This window comes from Oxyura jamaicensis, chromosome Z, assembly GCF_011077185.1.
Source record: "Oxyura jamaicensis isolate SHBP4307 breed ruddy duck chromosome Z, BPBGC_Ojam_1.0, whole genome shotgun sequence".
Taxonomy (NCBI): Eukaryota; Metazoa; Chordata; class Aves; order Anseriformes; family Anatidae; genus Oxyura; species Oxyura jamaicensis.
The window spans coordinates 10,973,908-10,995,185 of NC_048926.1; the positions used below are offsets into that span (position 1 = coordinate 10,973,908).

General features: G+C 46.8%; 1 protein-coding gene across 8 annotated transcripts in view; it reads right to left on the reverse strand.

The window, feature by feature from the left end:
* The window catches only part of PDZD2 (PDZ domain containing 2), a 199,270-nt gene that overhangs the window by 51,722 nt on the left and 126,270 nt on the right, over positions 1–21,278 (reverse strand). For 7 of the 8 annotated variants that reach the window (XM_035309154.1, XM_035309153.1, XM_035309155.1 and 4 more), the window contains 4 exons: positions 16,366–16,768; positions 3,721–3,863; positions 2,901–3,033; positions 781–948 (listed from right to left, as the gene is read on the reverse strand). In XM_035309154.1, the coding sequence (XP_035165045.1) occupies positions 781–948; positions 2,901–3,033; positions 3,721–3,863; positions 16,366–16,768 (847 nt within the window). The remainder of the gene's footprint in view (positions 1–780; positions 949–2,900; positions 3,034–3,720; positions 3,864–16,365; positions 16,769–21,278) is intronic. The other variant, XM_035309157.1, reaches the window with a different exon arrangement.

Here is a 21,278-nt window from a genome sequence, read left to right on the forward strand (position 1 = left end):
GGGGGGGAGGGGGGGGAAATCAAAAGAAAAAAAAAGAGAGAAAGAAAGGCTTCAGTTGAATCCACCTGCTTTCTCATGCTTGAAAACCAGCCTGTAAGCTCTTTAGAGTTGTGAACATCATTTTATTCTGCATTTGTACAATACAACAGAGGCCCAGAACACTGATGAAGCTTCAGAGAGCGGCTACATTACAAATAAATAACAATAATCCACTTAATCTCTGCTTAATGCAGCCCCAAAGGGAATGCAGGCGAGATTATCAACCAATGGCATTTATTCAGCAGACCTTCGGTTAGAGTTTGCAGCCAAAAATTCATATCGCTCCCCCAAAAGGTGCCCATCAGCTCCAACAGAGCAAATAAAACCTTGAAGAATTGGATGGTAAGCTGTTAAGGAAGTTTAGTTACAAAAGGAGGAGAGAGGAGCGCATGTTACCACGTAAGCACTGCGAGAGACTTCCCCACCAGTTCCAACAAAAGCAATGGAAGCGGGCGGAAAAAAATCCGACAGCAAGGAGAAAAACAAAGACCGTGATCGCCACATAGCTTGGAGGACATCAGAGTTCCTGCTCCCAATGCCACTGCTCTGCTACAGTGCAGAAACAGAAAGGGCAGGCGCTGCAGTAGACGGCATCCCCATTTCAGTTCATCAACCACTTTCCGTGCAGATAAGGGCTGCATTTGATCGCCCCGTCCTGTCCGTATCAGGCTGGAGGAGAACATGACAGATGCAAGCGGGCATCAAGGGAGAGGTTAAGAACATCATCAAAGCCACACTTACAGCAACCAGTGATTCAGGAGACACATTCACTCCCTTCACATCATCTTCTTCTGGCTCTTCGTTTTCTTTATTGTCAGTGCAAGAGACAGAGTCTTGGACTGAGCAAGTGCTAAGCAAGTCTGGCAAACTGGTAGATGGGTACTTCAGAAAATCCCCTTCGGCAGATTCCTACCCGAGAGACAACAAAACCATGTTACATCGCATGCAGAAACCCACTGGAGTCATGGTGGTGCTGCCCCATTTCACTGCCCCATGAGAGCTCCCCTATAATCCTCTCTCCGTACTTATCTCTGCGTGCTTGAACTTTAATGGTCCAGTTATAAAAAGCAGTCCCGGTTTTAAAGAACACATATAGTAAACAGAGCCTAAAACATTTAGATTTTACAAAGAAGAATTTAAAATAAATGCTACCCCTGCTAGCCTGCTCCTCCCCAGTTTGTTAAATATAATGGCAAGCAGATTCAGACTTTGCAGACTCATTACTCATTTTATTACATCCCAAAATCATATTCTGCACTTCCCTGGGGATGCTTCCTTCACAAGTGTATCTACCTACATGCACAAGGAAAATAAATCGACTACACTACTTAGGAGAACACAATGAAGAACCAAACACCAAACCTCTATGAACCCAGTCCTGACGCTTCAGGAGCCATTTCCATGCTTTGGCATGTTTTCTGGGAGGTAAACACATGCCTCAGCTGAAAGCAGCAGTGAGACAGACCCTCATTTTATTGCTTTCAAAGCAAATCCTGTGTTTGGAGTGCTCAGCAGGCCAAATTGCAGAGCTGCTTTCCTGTACCAACAAGTAACACCCAAAAGTATCTGCTGGGGAACACTTCACCTATTTACACCTTTTTAAACAAAGTTTTATGCTGTAAGCTTGTTCACAGCGATTATTTTGATGCAGACACTCCATAAGCAAGCAAATAATTTTAAGGAGAATTTTATGCAGGCTGACGCCTTGCATTTTGGCAGAGTCCAATTGTCTAAATGAAATACAAGATGTACCTATTTCAGTTCAGAGCGTGTTGTTTCCAGAATATACAATGGTGGGGCTACTACCACACCGGGAGCCTAGAGGAGGTCTTGAATGAAGTTCACTGTCTAACTTCAGAGAAGCTACAGGCTCTTCACTTTGAACATGGAGTGACAGAGCCTCTTCTGGACAAACACAAGCATGAGAAGCTTCCTAGGAAGCCCTAAGAGCATCCACACATGAAGTCCATGCAAACCCGCATCAGCTTGGCTGGGACAACTTGAAGAGGAAGCTTAAAAAAAAAAATCAGAAATAATAATAATAATCCTGACACAATGGCCTGCTGACACAGCATGTCCCACCTGGTAATACAGGCTCAAGAGCAGTTCCTGCCACCACCTCGGTGGCCCTGCTGGCCCCACACCTGCAGGCAGGTCCTTCTGAGACCACAAGCACTTCTGGGAGCCTGTCTCAACCCAAGCAGGGGAACAGCAGGCTGTGGTATGGGGGAGCGAGCAACTGGGGTGGGCAGAATTTTCTTAAACGAAGTGAAAATATTGTGTAATGTACCCTTGATCTCTCCTGCGCTCTAAGCAAAACTGAGAGCCCGACTGATAAATGAGTTCCACTCTTATTCCCCTGAAATTTCATGCTACTTTATCTGCAAGAGCTTCACTCCAAGCTATTAACAAGGACAAAATAAGGAATTCAAGCCAGGAGATCATCGTCAGGAGACCTCTGGCACACAGATACGACAAGAGATAAGAGGCTTCACGGGCAGGCATCTGACGAGGCTGAGAACAGCCTGCTCTATTTAGCAGGCTACATATATTTTAAGAAAGTGTTTTTTTGGCCAAAACTTCAGTAACGTCTGCATGACTAAATACAGCCTCATTTGCACACTGAATGACAGTGACAATACAAGCAAATCACTAAGCTGGTCTATCCCCTGCTGATTTGCCTCATATTTAGGCAGCTACTGATAGTATTCCCAGTAGCTGTGCATTAAACTTAGGGGAGCAGACGCATGCACGAACCTGTATTAAAAAATAAAATAAAATACACCCTTTCTGTGCACAAACCCTTGAGGACAGGGACTCAGGGGACACCACGGAGAAGACATAGCGTGTGCTGACCGTACCTTGCTAGCAACCACCAGCTGGACCAGGCCAGCAGCTGAGCGAAGGAGAGCCACAGCATCCTGGTGGGACAGCCCCACCAGCGACTGCCCATTGATCATCAGGAGCTCATCGCCCACCGTCAGCCTGCCGTCCCTGTGGAAACACAGCAGGAATGGGGAGCTGTAGCGTGGTCCTGCCACAGTGTCAGGCTTCGGTGGCACGTGGAGGCATGAATAAAATGTGACCTGGCTGAAACTAAACTAGCATTGATCAGTGCAGTGCTGTTTGCCCAGGAAGGGGGTTCAGGAAAGGCCCCCAGGGCATCATTGTTACAACCAGAGCTATTTCAGTATATTTGTCTGGCTGAGCCCCTTGGACCTTTCTCCATGCTCCCCCAGAGGTGGAGGAGTAGCAGCAGTGAGTCCCATCTCCCCACATCAGGGAGGGCAGGGCTGGGGGTGAGCACCCTGTGGTGCAGAGCCTGCACTCGCCCACCTATGGTCCCATGGGGAAGGCCCATCATCCAAAAAGGGACCTGGTCCAAAAAGGGGCCTGGGAGAAAAAAAAAAAAAAAAAAAAAGCCATCAGGCTCCTTCAGTTATACTCTATCACCAAGAGGATCTGTCTTTATGTTGGACTATGGATACCAGGAGAGGCCTCAGTGACCAACCACAAAAACAAGCTTTTAAGCTAAAAATTCCATATTCTCACCCTTATAGAGTGATGCAGGCCTTCACAACGGGAGGGCAAATCCCCTGCTCCCGGGTCCTGACTCTGGCTGACAGTGATGTCCACAGATGCTGTATGGCACCCACACCGAGGGCACCACCACCGCCTCACCTGTGTGCCGAGCCGCCTTCCTCCACGTGGGTGACGATGATGCTGTGAGGGGACCGCTTCGACCCTCTGCCTCCCGTTATCTGGATCCCCAGCCCGTCGGTCCCCTTCAGGATGTGCATCTTCCATATGCGGCAACCTTCTCGCTGAGAGAAAACGGGCAGAGAGTCCTTGAATTTGGATTTGGACAGTGAGAGAGGGCTGGGAGGGTACAGGAGGGAGCGATTTACAGGCGTGCTGCCCATCATTTACAGGCGTGCTGCCCATCATTTACAGGCGTGCTGCCCATCACCACACTTTGCTTTGTTATCTGTGGTCCAAGCGAAGGAGGCAGAAAGGAGGAGGCAGCACAGAGCAGGTGCAGCATGGAGAGGTTTCCTTGCAAGGCCGTTTGCAGCTTTTCTGAGCTACGCAGAGATACAGCTGTCTACGTCCCGATCCTTCCCGCAGCAACCAGCAGCCTTGCATCCCTTCGCCAAAACTCAAGGACTTGCAGCAGCTGGGAAAATGGGCAGCAGAGCAGTGAGGGGCAGTGCAAGGGGCACCTTGAACGCCAGGCAGCACGGCTGCCACTGCAGCAGGGACCAGACTTGCATTATGCAGCAGTGTTTCCATCTCCAGAGGGGCTTCCAGTGTGTGAGACACAGAGAAGAAAATGCCAGCCTCATTTTATCTGCTGCTGATCAAGTATTTCTTATTTGACAGCTGTTGTACAGACGGTAAATAATAATTTACCCACCACAGAGAATAACTTCAATAAGCAAGGAAATAAGTAATGTTTAGGACAGCTTTATTTTTATTTTTAAATGATTCTAAGTCCAAAAAAAGTGCTTTACAATCTCTGGAGCGATACAAAATGCAAAACAAGAACCTAGTTTCAATGTGTCCTACTGGAAGGACTGGGCACAAGGAAACACAGAAGTGGCAGGCATCAGCAGAACAAGAAAGGAAAGAGAAACAAACAAGCAAGACGCGAGCAATTGTCAGGATTCTCTCAGAGAGGGGGGGAAATAATCAGGATAACAGAATTACAGGAAACCCTAGGAAGCTTGCAAGGCAGCAAAATGCACAATTCGGAGGCGATCTGAGGCTGCTTGCTGAAGTCACTCAGCACCGGGTCATCTATTTCTGACTGGGTCTGTGCTGCACACAGCCGATGTTCCTGCAGCGCACAAACGCCCAAGTAGTGAAGACGATTAAAATTTCATGCCAAACTGTGAAGAGCATGTAGAAATTGCTGCTTGTTTCTGAGAAGTGGAACTGCTAAATATATCAGCGAACCTAAGGATCGTGGCAACAACTTGCAGATTTCAGGCCAATGCTCTTTATCGGAGCCTGTATTAAGTGAAGAAAATGTGCTTTTTTTAACCTGACCAGTGGGGCCCAGTGCTGAAACTTTTTAATGAAATTCAACATTTGTTTCTCAGACCCAGGAAAAATGGTATCTACACCAGTATCTAAGAACAAAGTGAAAAATAAGAGACGAATGTTACACGGCACCTGGACCACAGGTACGAGGAACAGGAAAAACCTACCCAGTGTCTTCAGAGGTAAGCCAAAAGTTTGATCCTGGAAACATACATACACCTGTGGGTAATTTGTTAACCTGACAGTCATGCACATGAGCAGTATCTCAACAGGTTTAACAGGGATGCTGAACACACTGATAAAAGCCCAGTCTCCTGTTGAGTAACAGGGCATGTCAGGACAGCGAATACCCTGAGATAAATCAAGAGTGATACATGAGACACCGTGTTAAATACAGGGGCAAGAGTCAATTGCATTTACGTACTCAAAAAAGGAGAACAACAGAGCTAAGCTACAGCATGACAGTGCTCCAGAGAGATTTTATTGCTATAAAGTGCCTTGCACCCATAATGAAAATAGCATAACACAAATGTCATATCTCTTCCTCTCCAAAACGAGCCCCAGCTGTAATCTATTGCCCCAGCTGTAATCTATTGCCCTGCACCTATTCTCCCAACAAGATGCTACTCCAAGTGTCCAGTTGTTAAACCCTGTTCAGAAGCATACCCTTTGATGATAAAGTTTAACAACGCAGCCATAACATTGTTTTTAATGATTTGCAAAGGCATTTTGGAATGCTGGTTATGCAAAGGCCCATGCCACACAGCACCCAGCCTGCAATCCTTGGCACTTCTCACTATCACACATTAAAAAAAAAAAAAAAAAAAAAACACCGAAATTTATTCTTCACTGTCCTGCCTGCAAATATTCATTTACATAGCAAAGCACTTCACAGCAGCAAATGGTGAGACTCCACCACTCTCAACACAAGCACCATCTTATTCCCCTCGAAATACCATTGAAATCAAAAGCACCTGCACTCAGTCTGAGTGTGGACCTTGGAGTATGGCAGAGCACACAATGAAGGCAACACCACAACCCCACACACTTCCTTTACTAGCTTTAAAGTGACACGGTCGCAGCCTCCTGTGTAAGAAAACCATCTCTCAGGCTGCCTCTGCTCAGCTGTGGGCTTTTCCCTGTGATGAACAACACAGCAGCAACTGGAAATCAGTGCCCCTCACAAAACATCCGTAACTACACATTTAACCACGGCGGGGCTGCTATAAAAGCCCCCCACCAATACCCACATACCTTTCAGCTACATCACACCGAGCTTTTAACAGACAAGTGTTAAAAGGCAGATGTCCCAGCCTTTGGTTGAGGCTTTGTGGAGCTCCCCGTGAAGGTGCTCTTCTGCATGGGATGCTTTGCAGCCATCTGGGAAACACTGCTGCTTTCAATGAGCATCTGCTGTGACTCCGTAGCCGAGAAGTGTTGTTAAGACTCTAGGCCATGTCCAAGGATTTTTAAATGCATTTAAACTTGGAAAGTTTAGACTTGGAAAACAGCTTTCTTGGAGCTTTGCAGGTTCAACAGCACAAACCATAAATGCTTTAAATAAAACAAAATTAAGAAGTAGAGTGATGCATTTTGTCTTTAATTTTTTTTTTTTTTTTTTTTTTTCCCTCAAGGGATCATATTTTCAAGCTTTTCTCCCTAAACAAGAAGACTAGATGCTCACTCAATCTTTAAATGAGAGCTAGGATTCTGGCATATTCACTCAGCTCCAGAGACTTGCAATGCCGAAGGGAAACTCAAAGCCCAGTTAGATTTGGCATTCACAGGCCTGATGTCACTGTCCTTGGAGCCTGCCTAATCCTGCCCAGAGGAGGACAACGACTTTAACTGCTGAACGGTCTCCTGTGTTGGGCTGCACAACGCTGCTTGCTGCCAGCTTCGGATACCCATCAACATCTGAAATTTCCATCCTCTCTGAAGGCTTCTCGTACCTTCCCTTGCAGACGACTCAGCACGGTCCCCACAGCTTCGCTCACCGATGACACAGTCAGCCTGCACACGCGCACCCAGAGCTCTCTGTGCAAGAGCATCTCGTGCCCAAGGCACAGGGATATGTGGCTGTGGGTCCAGCCGGGTGTTTGACATCCTCAGCAAGGGCAGACCAAAGCCTGCTCTCGCTGCTCTTAAGAATAAAAGCGATGTCAGGTCACAGTAATGAGGCTTGGCGCTTGAGAAGCTAAGTGGAAAGGGCTCATTTGATAAGGTGGGTTGGCAGCCCAAAACATCACACAGTTCACCTGAGACTTGGCCAAGAGGCACACTCAGAGACATCCACGCTTGCTTTGAGAACAGAGGAATGAGAAGGTGAAAATTCCTCTCGACTTTTGTTTCCCATCTGCTGAAAGCAAACCCTGCTCAGATCCATCCCATAGACTTTGTTCGTAAACCCAGAGCAGCAGCAGAGCTGTCTCTGCAAAGGGACTCCCCTCTCTGGGAGGGCTGCATGGACCCCACGGGCACTCGCCAGAGGGGGCCTCGCAGAAGGAGATGAGATCAAAGCATCACAGACCTACGTTTTTGACTTCTTGCTCTCCTGTGAACACTCCTACAGCAGGAAGAAACACAAACAGCCAAGTCGGAGAGGCTGCAGTTTGGCTAGTGGCTATTTTTCATTCTCCGCAGTTACACCGCTCATAGGTGACTCAACTTTCCCCCCAGCTTGGCTCCTGCGAGCAGGCAGCGCCTCCGATCAGATTTTTCCACTTGCAGACGATCCAAGTGCACAAGCTACAAATAATTAAAATGCCTTTTTAAAGACGGTATGAATATTCCACTCAGATTAATCGTGAGAAAAAAAATAAATACAAAATGGGTCGCCTTATGCAACAGACTGCAAGCGAGAACAGAGAATAGGGCCGGCAGCTCCAAGTCGGTCCCCACAGGCCGTCCTTCTCCACCGCGAAGCCGCTGCACACCAGGCAGCAGCCGCTGCGCGGAGCGAGCCCACATCTGGAATAAGCTAGCGTGCCACAGATCAGAGAGGATGCGCGCTGCCAGCGCAACGTGGGGAAGCTCGCGTTACGCCTGCTCCGAGTGCACGCCATCAAACGCTCGGTTTCATAAGCGCGCGTCATTAATAAAACAAAAAGGAACATCCCCCCCCCCCCCCGAGTGTAAAATAAATGAATAAATGGAAATGTGTCAGAACCGCTTTTCCCTCCCGCTTTTCACCAGCTAATTGCAGGGGAGTTTAAAGGGGTTTGACTGATTTTGACTGTGTGGCGCTCAACAAGTTGCAAATCTGTGTATACAAAGGAAAGATTGCTTTGAAATGTTATATTAAAGAAAAGCTTGGCAGGAGCGAGGTGTAAACAAATGGAAAACAGAAATGCAGTAAGTAGTTAAAAAGCCAGGCAGCAAAATGGAAAATGGAAAATAGTTGTCTACAAAAAGCACTTTCTGTCACAGCAGCAATCAGCTGAATCTCATGTAAGTAATGGTTTTCAACCCAAAATTGGGCTGAGCCCCACAGAGAACACGGATGGCAACGTGCCACCATGAAGCATGACCAGGAGGGCTTCATTGTCAGCACGGGAACCTCATGGGTCTTCCCCAGCCGCAGAAGCAAACAGCTACCTCCTCACCTTGGAACCCCGACATGTCAGAGAAAGTTAGAAGATTCACAACTTAGAAAGAAGAAGCAACCACGATAGGTTAGATGGGAGCTGCCAGTCAACGCGCCGATCATGCGCAGCTGAAAACCAGCAATACTTGCCATGCAGAAACACTCAGACCAGCGTATAAGCATTGCCTTCAAGCTCAGCAGCCTCCTCTACATGGACAGGGAGCGATAGTGGGGTGGAAACAGCAGCACAGCACTCCCCAGCATCCCTCAGTGATGCAGAATAAATGAAAAGCACTTCTCCCAGCTGCCTGCCATCACATGCTGCCTCCTCCCACCAGCCCTGCTCCCCATCGGACGCATGGGAGATGCAGATCAGTGGCTGGTGAATTAACCTTCGCGATCACATGCCAGGTGATTAGCTCAAACACGTCAATCTCAAGATGCAGTCAAAAGCCATCACTCCTCACATCACACATACATTAGTGTGAATGACTCATAATCACAAAATCATGCCAAAATCTGATTTTTGCAGATTCTTAACAAAGCAATTATTTCATTAGTGGATAACGAGTATGTTTTTCATCTGGTATATTACCAGGATGTTTTTGAGGCCAATCTGACAGCAGGACTCATGCTTTCATCTGCTGCCTTGGGTTCTGTTTTCACTGTTGTACAAGCAAGCTAACCAATTCCAAAACACATCAAAAGTAGGGAAAAAAAGCACCTGGGTTCTTTTATCACTAAGTTATCCCAAGATGAGAGTTCTTTGCCCATCCCTACTGCCTGTGAAAATGTCTTAGCACCTGAGCCAGTGAAGCCTTTGTCTTCTACCTCCAGTTGACGCAAGCCACTCGGTGCCTCTGGGCATCTCCAAACCACTTGAAAGTAGAAGAAGGAAAAGCAAAACTAATAGCCCTCAGTATGATTTGCACAGTGTTGACCATGTGAACTTTCCATGTCATCCAAACAGCTAAGAGCCAAGACCACAGACACAACTGTGATTCCACTCAAGCGTCCACTGCCGATTTAACAAGCCCTCTTGGTTGGGCAAAGGGCCACCAGATGCCTGGCATCCTTCTACTGAAATGTGAGTGCTCTCCCCATGGAAAGAGAAGTGTCCTAGGGGATAAAGCCTGGGGAACAGTGAAAAGAGAAAACATACCTTCCCCCAAACACAAAGACATACATGCAATTAAAATACTCAGAATAGGCATCACAGATGAGGGGATGAAAACTCCAGGACTTTAAGCAGAACAATCCCCAGGGACCCATCTCCTGAGACGGGTTGTTGACATCATTTCCTTGGCAAGGGCTTTAAACATTTTATCAGCCATTGCATGCACCTGAACTCCATAATCACCCCTTACAAAAATCTGCTGGAGTCATTTGTCATCCTGAGCCATCACCATCTGGATTGCACCTCTCTGGGCTGCTCCCCTCCCTCCACTCACCTCTTGCCATTGATGAGAGCTTCACTGCAAGATCAGCCAAAGGATTTCTCAGCTATGCCTGGTCCAGGGGGGCTTCAGCACAGCAAATCCCCCTGGGGAGCTCTGGCTTTTAAAGGTTACAACCTATTTACGTTTACTCAAGGATCTCGCTGGCTCTCATTCTGATGCTGGGCTATTGGGAAATGGCTGGTTAGTTGGTTTGAAATTTTGCAGAAAAAATCCTTGCTGACTGCAGTAGATTAAAGCCTATCCTGCAGTAAGTCACCATGTCAGTAAAGCCAGGTCTCTCACAAGGACTATTCTTACAACTGCCAGTCAGGAATCCTTTGGGTTTGCTCTGTGTTTTCAGCACCCTGACTCAAAAATTAAGCGTATGTAGCTCTATAATCATGACTTACATCTGAAACATTGCAGCACTAAACAAACGGCATACGCTATTTTTAGGCATGTCCACTTGGTTTCAAACATTCACACGTAATGATTAAAAACCTCAAGTAGTGTGAACTCACATGCAGCTAAAGCCATTCCTTTGCATTCCAGCTGTGTATCCGCTGTATTGTTAATGCCATACGCAAAATGAAAAAAACACTTTTTGCACGGGTGGGAAATGCTTTACAGCGGTGCTCTCAGTTATGGCTTGTCGTAGCAGAGCACGCTCTGTGCATCTCTGCTGCCTGTGTGGGCAGTTCGTTTCTAACTGCGAGGATCCCTTCTCAAGGTGAGGCATTAGAACTACGTCATGACAACTTCCCCATTACCAGGCTATCTCTACACAACCATGCCCAAAGCCTTTGGTAAATTCAATTCAAGCAGAGAATGAAAGAACAGATCCCTACTTAAAATTAAAATCTACAGCTACCACAGCTGCAGCTAACGCTTAAATCACAGCAAAGAAAGGCAAAACCTTCAGTCGGCTGATAAAACTTGGCAGCAAGTGCAACTTATCCCAGAAAGTTGTGACGACAGTCGTTTCATGGCAAGGTGGAGCATAACTGGGAGCATAAAAAAAAAAAAAAGAACTGGAGTATCAGTATTAGTTACATTAAAGCACTTCCTAAAACTCCAAGTGAAATCAAGGCCAAGTTTTGTCAGTGCTGCACAGCTACAATTAAAAGACAGCCCTTGTCCCTGAGAGACTTTACAACCCAAAACAGGCAGGAGAGAAGGAAGACATGCTTATCACAGTGCAAATTAAAACTTCAAGACAGTAGATAGCCCCAGGATTCATGTTAATGACAGATGGAGGAAAACACACGGGATAAAAAGACGTTAAGAACAGAAACAGGTTCTCAGGAAGGCCTTTGCATGTCTAAAGGTGCCCACAACGAAAACTGAAAATGGTGTTATTTATGTCTAAATCATGCATCATATGATAGTACCATAAAAGCCTTGATGAAATAATAATCATTGCTTAGGTTGCCAAAAAAAAAGAAAAAGACGCAAAGCAATTCAGCTTCAGTAGTTCAGAGGAGCTGTAACTACATACCCTTGGAAGTTTCCTGCTCACAGCAAGGTCTGCATTTTGGTACGGCAAGTGCATGAGTTAGGTTGTTGTTTTTTTGTTTTTCCTATCATGTTTGAAAAACAGTAAAATCCTTAAGTTATGTCAAGTCTCGTGTTTTGATTCCTGTAACGTGCCATTAGCCTTACTCTTCTGCTTGGCAGGACAGGGAACGTTTTCCATTAGCCAAAATGCAAGGCTAGGCTGGCATTTACCAATGCTAATTGGTAAATATTGCTATAGAAAGTCTGTCAGCCTTCCCTAACTGCAAAGCAAAATGCAATTCAAAAGCATTCAACCTTTCCCGAGACAAGCCATCTTAATAAGCAAGCAGTAACGGGACCGAACAAAGACGACTTTCTGATGAAGTGGAACCAAGCACAGTTCGGCTGACGTGATACGAAAGCAAGTGCTCCTTGGCAAAGACCGGACTGGTCTTTTACATGCACACACACACCCATGTGCACCTGTGCACACAGTCGTGAGCCCGTGGAGAGTTGTGGTCTACGTGAGATAGGCCTGAGCAGTCTATAAGGCAGCAAAATTGCCTACGTATGCTGCTCCGGCGGCTGGAAGTCACTGCTGAATTATTTGGGTTAACAACACCGAGCCCTTTTAATCCGAGATGTCCAAGCACCACAAGGCATTTATATACCCCCTGCCTTTTTTAAACAGCTGGTAAGCTGGCTTCACAAAAACACTGAACATGTTTCATGGGGCCAGCAAATGCTGACTCCTTTCCATGCTGGACACACGCCCCGCCACAGCCCATGCCATGGCTCCACCACCGGCCGCACGTTTCTTCCAGCAGAGGAATGCCCAGGCATGGAGCCCCAGCCGCCCTCACCCGCCTGCCTTTCCTGTTAAAGCACTTTTGTCCTACCCAGTCCCCTACACGTAGTTTCCGACAGTGACTGCTGAACCTGGATTTTGGTCCCTTACAAATGCAGAAGCAAGAGGACTCGAGGGGTTTCTGGAGGAGTTTTTCTTATTTTCTTTGTTTTAAGTGTTTAAGGACTTCTCAAAGTGTTCTGTTGGGGCAAGAGGAAGCAAAAGGGGCCGGTCTGCTCTCTGGAGACTCCAAGCTTCTTCTGGTTCATTGATGAAAGCTGCTCCCACCTCACCAGGGAGACCTGAATTATTTCAAGCCACCTTTGAGAACTGTGCTCACCCCCACAGCACCTGTAACAACATGCGGGTGCCACCTCTGGTCCCCACCTTACAATCTCTCAGCACTCCTTGGGGACTGAATGTCTGAGAAAGCAGCCCACACCTCTTCCAAAAATACTGTGACAGAGAAACCAAGAACAAAAAAATACGGATTCTGCCTGCCCAGTAAACACAGTGAAACCAGAAAACTGGTATCTTGAGAGGAAACCTCACGGTTTCCTTTTCTTTATCATTTCCTAGCTGACTCCAGCAGCCCCTCCCGTACTCATCTTACATCCTTGCTCTTATAATTACCAGCCTAGAAAACACCCTCCTCTTCCAAGCCACTGAATAGAAGAAGCAAACTTTGATTTCTGCATTTAAGCTCCCAGATCTTCCCAGGATGTGATGGGTCATTACTCCTGCTCCGAGACTGCCTGTTTTTAAATCACCGCGCACAACTCCCACTGCAGCCCGCCGGGGTCCTTTCCAAGGTCAGGTCTGGCTTCCAGGCCTCCAAGATCTTCCTGCCAGGCAGATACAGCCTTGCTGCTTTTTTAATCTGCAAATTTTCAGGGGCATTTAGGTTCATCCTAAAAATACTGCAGCTTAACTTAACCACCTGTAAACATTAAATACTGACTGTTAATTGACAGGTACAATATTTATTGAGGTTACATACCAGCAAACAGTCTAGCAGATTTGTTTATACATCGCAACAGCAATGCCAAGTGCACAGGAGAGACAGACCAAGATCTGGGAGATGAAAGCAAGCCTGAAAGGGACTGACACATGCACACGAACCAGTAGTGCAGGAATCTCCTGGCAGGTTCATCTGACAAACAGTTTTCGTCTCGGCTCTCGTTTTACAATTCAGCCCTGCTGTTATTAGCAGCACACAGTGACAAAATAAGAGAAAAACACTGAGCTTGTGGGAGAGGAGGCACACTGAAAGCAAACAACACCCAGGATATGCGGCTGCCTCAAAAGCACTCCTGGCACAACTTCTCCAAGGCAGCAGCCATGAGCTGGCCCGTGGGTTCAGACAGGTAGACTCAACCCAACCTCTTCTCCCTTATATTTCAGTTGCCACAGCTTCCCAAAGGGAGAAAGAGAGATGTTCCTGGAGTTAATATTCCAGTTTCAGTAACTCTTCAGTCCACGTCCCAGGGCAGGGAGCAGGATGGAGCAGGAGGGGGGGACCAGAGAGGTCCTCCCGCAGCCATGCGCGAGGTGCAGCTTCTTCTCAAATCCTTTCCTCCAACCTGCAGCTGACCCCCAGCCCGCCACGAGCTGGCTCTCATTGTCTCGAAGAGAATATACTGCTCCCTGAAGGTGCCGGGCTGACAGCCCTGGATATTCAATTAGTCAATGCACGGAGGAGATGGCAAGCGCCGCGCAGGCAGCAGGGATGGAGCAGTTCTCCCTGCAGAGAGGGTGCCCTGCCAATGCACCCTGCCCCTGTCCAGGAGGAGATAAGTCATCCCGTGGCTGGGAAAGGTTTGGCTCGTGCTTTGAACCCTGGAAGGAGGCTGCAACTTCTGACACTCAGTTCTGGATGCTGTTTTCAAGAGGAATGGATCTTGCATGCCTGAGTGCCAGGTCATGCTTTGGAAGTGGAGCTGCAAGTGACATTTGAGGCTCCCATGTGTCTTTGTCCCTTGTGTATGATTTTGTTGTTTTTATTTTTGACTGTTTCTGTGTTTTACTTTGTTTTGCTTTCTTTTAGTGGAACTCAAATAGTTCTGGAAATTGTATTCACTGTCATTATTCATCATTTATTAAGAAACTAAATTAAGCCACTGATTACTCTGATAGCAGCTCCCGCACAGATGTTAAAGTGATGGGCATCTATAAAGCCCCCTCATTTTTAAAAAGCAAAGTATGACCAAGGCATGCTGCTCAGGCTCCAGCTATTCACATTTCTCCACACTCAGATATCAGGAAAACATAATTAATACTGACACATACAGAGGTCATATCTCTAAGCAAAACATTAGGGGAGGGGGGAAATTAAGAGAGGGAGAAAGAGAGAATCAATTTTACTAAATGACTGTGCCTCCCAACAGGCTCCATGACAGACACAGCACAACTGAACAGATTATAGCTTTTATGTTTCCAGTGACTCAAATAAGCTTTTACATTTTACAAAGCCACCTTGTATGTGCTTTGCATTAAAAATGCATTTATTGTTCACATTGACACACGTATGTTCCGAATTTAGTAATTTACTTCTCAGACCAAGATGACTCAAAACAAGGTAACGCTAGCATGGAATGGCTCTAGATGAAGAGTTTCATATGTATATACGCTTTTGACTTCCTCAAAACAAACTCTGATCATCTTAATTTATAACATATGTTTAATTAGACATCTTCAGAACATATTCAGTAAGTTTCTACATGGACCAGAGCCCTCAGAACACCGAATGACTTGATTTATTTACGAACTTTTAATGTTTTCTTTCAGAAAGGTTTTACAAACTGCAATTAGGAGGCTTTCAAAGACCATACACAAACACCCTCCCCTCTTGTTGCACCATGAAATCAAATGTGTCTAACTGATGGGAAGAACAGGTTTTCTCAATTATACTTCTCCAGGAACACTTTTATAAATTGGCTTTATCCCCTTCAATGTATTTTCAGTTAGTTTAAGCTAACAACCACCAACACCCTGCACGAGTATTGGGGAGCACTAATTCAGAGGACACATTCAAATCAGTGCTTCCCTCAACAGACATCGGTGATGAGATGTCCACTCACACTGCTACGTTACCAGCTTTGAAGTCTTAAAACCAAAAGCAGCTGCTGCAGCAAGCCCCAAGCCTAACAGAGCAGCGTTCATCTGTTTATACTATCAGTGTCTCTGGAAAGATTGGCAGACAGCTCTTCTGCTGATAGATGCATACTGAAACCTGATCAAGGCTTGGGTTATTTTTCCCCATCCAGCAAAGCTGCAATTCTAGCCAAGCAAACCCCAAGATCTCCATTAGGATGAAGAGAGAAGCAATGAAAGCCCCAAGCCCACTGTCGTCCCAAACATTAACAACTCATCCATCTCATCAACCCGGAGCAAAATTCACAATAAGTTCCACGTGGAACTCAAGCACTTTTCAAACAAGTTTTGTAACACGAATAATTGCACCACAGTCTGGTGCTGAATCCCTTACCCTTCAAAAAGGGGAATTAAAGGAGAATTACAATTCCATTTTTAACAGAAGCTTTAAGGTCTTGTCAAGCTCAGACATGAAGCCTCTAAGGTCAGAGTGATCATCTCCCACTGACACCTCCTGCCCCAGTGCCGTAAGGTCATTACTTTTTGTTGTTCCATAAAAAGAAACCCAGAAGCCAACACTGACAAGTCTGGAAAATAAGGACCTTCCCCTTCATCGTCGACAGAATGCGATAAATATTCCAAATAATTAGTACCTAATTTTCAAATCCTCCTGGCCACCCCCAGGTTTTGTACCCTAAGCTTGCTGCTAAACACCCCAACAGCTTGGGCTGCCACACAGAGGACAGTGCACCGAAATTCCCTTAATTCATCTGTGCACCTGCTGCTTGCTTCTCCAGAAAACCCCAAAACAAACCTACCTGGGCAGGCTGGTCACCAATGTCCGGCACGCCACCATCCGACAGCCGGGACCGGCACTGTCCCCCCGTGCCACGGAACAGCTCCTCCACGTGGCCTTCTGCTTCCGAGGTCTCTGGCTGAGCAACCTCCACCTCCATCGGGGTGCAGTGCCCGTTCCCGTGCTCTGTGCCTGGCTTTTCTTTGCTGTCCTTGCCACCCGGCGTCCTGGTGATGACCCCAAACTTCCTGGTCCTTTTCCCATTTTGAGCGGCTCTGTCAGCGGGTTCGGGGCTGGGCTTGGCTTTGGGGTCGCAGCTGTTGCTGTTGTTGCCGTTGGAGGGAGGAAGAGGGGCTTTGCGCTTGATGCGGCGCAACATGATCAGGTAGACGAAGCCGCCATTCCAGCACTGCTCGGCCAGGTAACTGCAAGGAAAGGGGTGCAGGAGGATTAGTGACACCTCGCCCTGCAGCACCACATCCCACCCTGACACCACAACGCAATGAGCCCCGCGATGCTCAGACATCTCAGGCTCTGCCCAGCCTGGCCTGGCATGCAAGTACACATTAGAGACACCTCAAGGCACCAGCAAAGGCTCCTTCTCCTTTCAGTATCAGAGGTTAGCACCGACACACAGAGATTACAGCATGGCTCCCAAACAGCCCCAGCAGCTGCTCTGGCTGATCCCACGGCAGCTGGTAAATACCACCGAAGGGGTTCCCACCAGCCCAGCCTCCAGATCCATGGCACACAGACATGAGAAGGTGGGGCAAACAAGGCAAAGCAGAGAGCGGTTCCAATAGGGGGGATTAAAATAAATAATTAAAAAATAAAAATAAAAATAAAAAGCAGGCAGGCTTCCTTTGTGCAGCAGCCCATAGGGCACTTGCATCTCAAATGAGCCTCCTTAGCGAAACTAATCTTCTGCTTCAGCATACATACATGCTTTGAAGGCCTCAGGGTTAAAAATCAGCCACTGGGATAAGTGGGCATAGAGCCAACGGCCTCAGTACAGCAACGCGTGGCACTCTACGGCGTCCCAGCTCCCATACGCAGGGATGGAAATACGGTGGGTTTCCTTTACAGCAAGCACACTCCAGTCAAAGCAGGAGCTCAGACACCTCAGCTGTGCAAGGAGCAGCCAGCAGGTGCCCACGTTAGAGCAAAGCATCGCCTCTCCTCCCAATGTCTTCGAACATACCATGCCTTGGAGGAATTGACATTTCTGCTTCAAGAAAATAGTCAGTGACCTTAAAGAAACTGCACCCATTGATGCAAAAGGGGAATCTAACCTCATGCCTCTTTTGGGAAAGCACGCACCTCAACCCAAATTCTTGAAATATTTGGGTTTTCAGCCAAGGGTGTAACCAACTAGGAGTACAAACAAGCTGGAATTTGTATTTAACAGGTTTGTATGTGCCCTTTCACATTAATTCAGACCCAAAACTCTATTGCCTTTCTCACAAGAGAAAGCAGCAAGAATTTCCCAGAGCATCAAATAATCCTCAGCTGCAGCTGCAATAAGCTTTCCACTAACACGAGGCAGTTGGTGAGCCTACAGCTATCAGAGGAGATGAGAAACTAGGTGTGGAGTTAAACCGTAAAAGGTCCTAGGAGAAAATAACACAGCACCTGTGGCTGAGAGAGAAGGAGAGACTCGTGAGTCTTCCACCTTTTTTTTCCTACCTGGTTCTTGTAGGCTGATTTTTCTCCTTCCCTTTCTTAAAAGTTGTTTGGCCTTAAGTACAACCCTTTAAAGTTATTCCTGCATAGAGGTGACTTACGGCAAAACAGGAAAAGCAGCTATGATAACCCCTGAAGCAAACTTCTTCAACCGTCTGTGAAGAAAGCTCAATTACTCAAACTAATCTGGACCAGCCTGGCAGTGGCTGAAAATAACACATGATGGGTGTGTTTTTGTCCACAGACATTAGCTGCTAGTTTCAGTCCACTCCTTCCCAAAGCTTAGATGTCCCCCCCAGACAACATCGCCATTCAAATTGCTTATATTTAATTAGGAAGTCTGATGTCCAAATGAATATGGCAACTATATAACCTTAAAAACAGCCCCGGAGCAAGAGATTTGAAGTATGAGTAAGGTTGCCTGTGCCAGATTCCCCTAATGAATATGGACCGGACCCCCACTCCCTGGACAATCCACTTAGACATGTCTTTTATTAAAAATAAATAAAAATAAGAATACGTCAATGAAACCTCAAACCCATTTTCTTCCAAACTGTCTCAAAGCAGACAGCCGCGGAGCCTCTGCAGCTGGGTCAGCCGTCTGGGTGGCCATGAGGTGACACACGGCTCGGCGAGGTGGCCAGGGCGGGCAGGACCTGGAGGGCTCACTGAACAAATTCCAGAACTAAGATGGAAGCAGGTCTGATTACCAAGTTAAAAGAAAAATTCTTTTAATCAACAGAAGAGGGGCCGTTTTGTTCCAGAAACAATACGGGCTGCCTGTTTTTCACATTTATCTTTCAACTCAAATTTCAAGGCAGCCAGTAAAGTTGATTAAAATTCATGACTTTTGCTTGCAGCAATACCACTGCACTCTGATCCATCACACACAAGCCTGATAGCACTGCTGCTCCTGGCACTCGGAAGGAGAAAAGCAGCTCCTCTTCCAGTAGCCCAGCGCCTCGCAGCGCGCTGCCCAGCCTGGTTTGGGCAGAGTTGTTTCTGCCGGACTTGTTTCCGTGCAGGTGCACCGACGTGGGGGGGGATAAAGCACCGATCTCTATCTCTGAACTAATCGCTGCTGTATTTTTGAGTGCCAGGAGCCAAGTGCATGCATTAATCAGCTACTTGGTTTAGGAACCAAGCATACCTGGTCTGGGAACCAAGTGGAACAAGGGGGAACTTAGCGTTTGTCCCAAATACAGTAATTTATACAGTAATTTCACAGAGGAAACAAGTACTTACTGTTTCACCTCCATTTGTAGCACATTTATTCTGTTCATAAAACACAAAGTTATGAGAAGGGAAGAAAGAAGGTTGTTTCCCCCCCCCCCCCCCCCCCGCCTCTATCCACTGTCCACAGAAACTCATGCCTACGCTTTGGAGCAGGGCTCGCAGCGAGCAGTAATGGATGCAGCTGCGCTGAAGTCAGCAGGGCTGAGCTGATTTACTCCATATGTTGAGATGGCCTACATGTTCCAGGCATGCAGCCTGTAGTAACTCATGGTTTTATGTCTTCTTGAGTGCTTCTCGGCACTTCAAAGCACACTGTACATTTCCATGAAGGAAAAGAAATGACTTCCCTGGGTCAGGGAGCAATTACCTCTGAGTGTCAGTATGGGATCGCACACACCAGACGGTGTCCGGTATTTCCGGACAGGGTAAACCCAGCTGCTGCAAGGACGGGTACCAGTGATGCAATATAGGGCATCATTATCCTAGACCTCGTTTCAAACCAAACACCAGGCACCTCGTGTTGGAAAACCAGCACTGGTGTAACACTGTATTCATATTACAAGACAGGGAACTAACATACCAAGAATTTGTGGTCATTTTCTGTCTTGCCCTCCCCTCCCTAGGCAGGGCTCTTGGCCAAGGAGCCTGAGCCACCTTCAAGTACTGCTAAGCACATGCTGCCTACTTAGCTGGCTTCCTTTTCCTTTGCCACTTCTTTCACTATTTAAGAAAGAAACCAGAAAACCCCACGGAAGCCCAGCAGGCTCTCAGCGCAGGACAAAAGACAGGAAAGGCTGTATTAAACAAGTGAGAACCTGCAGATTCTTAATTACTTTCTATCAATCCAGGAGCATCCTGTGCCAGAAGGGAATTAAGAGATGGATTCAATAAAATGTACCTATACAGCCTCTAGACTGCAGAAAACCACACGAGCCAGACAGGACCCCAAATTCCACTTCTCAGGGGGTTTAACGTGTACAAAACAGAAGTGCCTTTTTTTTCTCTTTTTTTTTTTTTTTAAAAAAAAAAAAGATTTGGTCCCTTCAGAGCATCCACAGAGATTTTAACAATCAGTGCACCAAAGGAGTTTTCAGCAGGGCAGGATCAGAGCTGATACGTGGCTCTGAGCTGTGCGTATGTGGCTCTTGGCACAGGGCATGAGCTGCTGCCTCCAAGTTTTTGGCTATTCTGAATGTGGTCTTTGGCTTGGACAGAGAAGGTGAATGGAGCAAAAAAAAAAATCTCTCTAGTGCTGCTTCCATTGATCCAATTTATTGAAAAGGAACTGCAAATTACAATAGATTTTTAACTTCCTCTTCCCTGCTCAGTAGGGGATGTAGTTAGGACTTGGAGAGAGCCCTGCATTGTGTACACTAGCAAAAAACCCTGGGCAGCTACTCCTAGTGCCAGGGGCTGACTACCCGTAACAAATCCTATTATCTCTGATTTTACAAACACAAGAGATTTTACTAGCTGGTAATACATCAGTTGGTATTAGATCCCAAACAAAAACATTTTACCAACAAAGCACCCACCTGTGCAGTCTGCCAGTCTTTGCACACGGCAGCACCAAGACCCCTTGGCGCAGATGGGGAGCCCAGTTTACCTGTGCAAAAGTCGCTGCTCTCGTCCTAGGAAATGTATCCTGCATCCCTTATACGTGACGGAAATCCATTGTGGTCCAGTCTGAATCATTTACAACAACTTTAAAACCTCTCCCCACAGTGCATCATAGTGGCAGGACATTTCCCTGGCATACATCAGCACTGCCCGATCGTGCCAGCGTGCTTTCTGCCTGCATGCCGAGGTGCCAAGCCCCACGCGATAACCAGTGCCCAGGGCAGGAATGCCACAGCGCTGTGGGGTGAGGCAAGGGGAGGCTCCATGCCCTCTGCAATGAGGGACAACAGCAGCAAAAGTTCCTGTTCAGGACAGTCACAGAACAGTCTGGATACACTTTGGAGGAAAAATATATATTATATATATATATATATATATATATATATATATATATAT